This window comes from Phaseolus vulgaris, chromosome 10, assembly GCF_000499845.2.
Source record: "Phaseolus vulgaris cultivar G19833 chromosome 10, P. vulgaris v2.0, whole genome shotgun sequence".
Classification (NCBI taxonomy): Eukaryota; Viridiplantae; Streptophyta; class Magnoliopsida; order Fabales; family Fabaceae; genus Phaseolus; species Phaseolus vulgaris.
Window position 1 is genome coordinate 21,854,430 of NC_023750.2, and position 3,929 is coordinate 21,858,358.

Below are 3,929 nucleotides of genomic sequence, written 5' to 3' on the forward strand. Positions count from 1 at the left end.
TGGCGTGATCATCCAACCATACATCCATCTTCATGAGCTTTCTCCTCTCCTTCCTTCCTTCTCTTTTGTTATTCATGTTTGTAGCTTGTGTTCTTGTGTTTTGGTTCGGTTATTCTCTTTTTCCAGCAGCTGTTCTTATTCTTCTTTGTTTTTGGTTCGGTACCTTTTAATTTCCAGCACTTCTATTCAGTTTTCTTGTCTTTTAATTCATTTTGTTCGGTTCATTGTTGTTCCTTTTCATTTCTATTCGGCGCAATTGCTTTTCCTCTCTTTTTAATCGGTTCAATTTGACAATAATTGGAACTTCCATATGAGTTTGTGTTTTGGCACTAGTTTTGGTGAGTTCTTGTTCATAGAACCTTGATCCAATTCTATGATAAAGTGCCTATCTCTTAACCAACTCAAGATGATTCCTAAGAATGTCAAGAATCATTCTAATTGTGCTAGTGGAATCACATCATGTGGTATCAAGAGTTTAGGTGTGTTCTTGTTTACAATTTAACCTTATTATTTGGATTATATTTGACCAATTACAATTAAATATTTTTTACACCATCATAAATAATAATAATAATATGCATTACAAATAGGTATAACAAGATACTCAAAATCTTATCATGAATGTTGTTATCTTCATCAAGGAGAAGGCTCTTTCTTCTTATAAAGAGGTTGTATAATTTAAAAATAAATTTATTATCATGTTATAAATTTGAATTATTGTTACATGATTTATTTTCTAATAAACCAATAACAAAATTTTTATTTATTACGATATTATAAGTTTAAATTGTTGTTACATATTTTATTTTCTAATTAACTAATAAGAACTGTCCCGACTAGTCCTTGATTATCGACCCCAGTGACTGACCTCAGACATCGCACACCAGTGCTTGGTAATGGAAGGGGGCCACGTAAGGTGGGCCCCAAACGCACTTACCAGGGGATTGGTTAGTCTTCGAAAATTGGTATCGTAGACCCCGATGTTAAAGGTCGGACATCGGCGATCTGAACGTTGTAGTGGGCCACGTAAGGTGGGCCCTAGCATTATGCTAAGTTAAAAGTTAAAGCATTAGATATGTGGGAAGCCTAAGTCACAAAGGATCCATGCACATGGTGTGTATAGCGCATGCAGGCGCGACACGAGTAAATAATCCTAGGAGGCGCTAAGGCCTATTAGGGTTAGGGTTTCCAGGGAAAGCTACATGCATGGCACGTGAATACTTAGGGCACCCACAAAGCATATGGCGCTAGAGATTAGGTGCACAAGTTGGTAGCCAGGTGGCCACTCTGTTATTCGTTGCACTCTAGATAAGGGAAGTCCATGTGCCAGATACGCTAAGATTATGTAAATAAGCGGCGCAAGGACGTTCCCCAAGGAACCCTAAACAAGGGTAACAACACAAAGGTAAACTGTAGTTCAACCTATATAAAGGGTGCCAAGAACCCTAGCAAGGTACACATTTTCTAAGACTGAAGCTAATACACACTTTTGGTGTTTCTTTGCCTTTATACTGACTTGAGCGTCAGAGTGCAAACGATTCTCAGGCGAAGATAAAAGGGTCGAAGGTTGCCGTTAGAGTCAACTGACGAAGCCAGTCAACCGGTAAGAACATTTGGCGCCCACCGTGGGGCCCGTTAAAGCAAGATCCCACTCACAATCGTGTTAAGAGTTTTTACTAGTGATATGAGGAGCACGAGGCAAGGATCTATCGTAGACACAGGTGTTGTTCCCCTTGGGGGGACAACGTTACCACGCCACAAATCTTGGAGACTATGCGTGCCCTCCAAGCCGAGGTGGCAGTATCTAGAGTTGAAATTGCCGCATCATGAGCGAACAACGAAGAACTGTGTAGGGCCAATGAGGAAATGCACAGGGATTTGCAACAAGTAGGGGAGCGCGCGATGGACGAACGTGCCCCACCTGTACCACTCAGGGAATGTCCCATGTCGTTCTCACAGGCGATCATGGATACGGCGTTACCAACCACGTCGCTGGGCCCGAAGGTCACCTTCACAGGTGCGGAGGATCCAGAGGCCCATCTCACGGCGTTCCATACTCAGATGATGCTTACGGGAGGATCTGACACTGTGTACTGCAAGCTGCTCATGAGCACGTTGGCAGGCGCGACATTGAAGTGGTTCGTTAGCCTTCCCAACGGACACATCACCACCTTTGACCAGTTCGTGACGTTGTTCAGGGAACAATACCTTGTTAACAAGGCCCTCACCCGACTTTCTTATGATGTCTTTGACATTAAACAGTACCATGGGGAGTCCATGAAGGACTACTTGAACAAATTTGGGGTCCAGGTGGTGAGGTTGAAACCCACAGACGAGGCCATGACGGTGCATGCCTTCGTCAAAGGAATGTTGCCAGAACCTTTCAGCGAATCGCTGCTAAGGTTCTACCCGAAGACATTCATCGAGATCAGACGCCAGGCGTTGGCACACATCGCTGCAGATGATCGAGTAACGGAGAAACGTGGTCTTGTCGGTCTTATCCGACCTCGAGCAGCAGGTCGACCTCAACCCATGAGGGTACACGAGGTGACCACGGAGAAGAAGAGAGCGGAGAAACCCTACGAACAGTCCAAGCGGGGACGCGTACGCGGAGGGACCCACCCCTGAAGCATAACTTCCAGGTAGAGCTCAAGGAGTTAATTGCTATCCCAAACATAGCAGCGAGATTAAAGGTGCCCGCGAAGATCGATAGGAAGATGGGGCCTAAAAAGAACGCTTGATGTGAGTTTCACCAAGCACATGACCACTTTATACGCGATTGCTTGGCCCTAGTGCACCAACTGGATGTGCTCCCGAAGAGCGGTTTCTTGAAGGATTACCTTCACGAGCAGCAGAACAATCAAGCGTTGGTGACCGTAGGGGCAGATCAAGGGCACAAGGTGCCCATTCATGGGGAGATCAACACCATCTCTGGAGGGTTCTCAGGAGGAGGATGCACTGCCTCCCAGCGAAAGAAGTACGTGCGAGAGGTAATGGCGGTAGAGGTACATGAGGTAGATCAGACTCCCGATGTCGACCTCGTCTTCACCAAGGCCGACCTCCAGGATGTCATACCCCATGATAATGACCCGGTAGTAATTTTGCTAGTCACAGCAGGAAGGAGGGTGCATCGCGTCCTTGTAGACCAAGGAAGTTCGGTCGATGTGATGTTCTGGTCGACCTTCAGCAAGTTACAACTGTCCCCATACCAGTTGAGGCCCTATATCGGGTGCTTGTATGGTTTCGCTGGAGACCAGGTGGAGGTGCATGGACATATAAAGCTGAGGACGACCTTCACGGATGGCATAACTTCACGCACTGCCAACATCAGGTATCTCGTCGTTAATGCTCCATCAGCGTACAATATATTGCTAGGTAGACCTGGTTTGAACAGGATTGGAGCGATTGCCTCCACGACGCATATGAAGATGAAGTTGCCTTCCCTTGATGGTACGGTGATCACCGTCAAGTCTGACCAGAAGGAGGCTAAAAGGTGCTACGAGAATAGCCTCAAGACAAAGAGGGGGGTGTTCGCTGTTACTACCCAGTCTCCAAGAGAAGAAGGGGTCACTCGTGTAGAGATCGCTTGGGAAAAATAGCTCGAACCCGCTGAAGATGTTTTGGAACGAGAAATCGGTGGGAAGATGTTCAAACTTGGCAGGTCTTTTTTGCCAAGAGTCGCAGAATCAGATTGCCGAAGTCATAGTGCGACACCTCGACGCGTTCGCATGGTTTGCCTCCGACATGCCAGGCATTGACCCTGACTTCTTGTGTCATCGTCTCACCATGGACCCCCAGGTCCAACCTTTTCACCACAGAAGACGAAAGTTCAACAAGGAGAGGCATCAGGTCGTACACGAAGAGACGGAGAAGCTGTTAAAGGCTGGCCACATCAGGGAGATTCAATACCTCGAATGGCTGGCCAATGT

General features: G+C 46.3%; 1 protein-coding gene across 1 annotated transcript; it reads left to right on the forward strand.

Moving 5' to 3' along the window:
- The first annotated feature begins 2,993 nt into the window (after window positions 1-2,993).
- Window positions 2,994-3,599, forward strand: LOC137816871 (uncharacterized). Its single transcript, XM_068620034.1, has one exon. It carries the CDS (start codon window positions 2,994-2,996, stop codon window positions 3,597-3,599), a length of 606 nt encoding a protein of 201 aa, XP_068476135.1.
- Window positions 3,600-3,929: the final 330 nt, after the last annotated feature.

Coding starts and splice junctions, on each gene's coding strand:
- LOC137816871 (XM_068620034.1), top strand. CDS start 2,994: ATGGCGGTAGAGGTACATGAGGTAGATCAGACTCCCGATGTCGACCTC.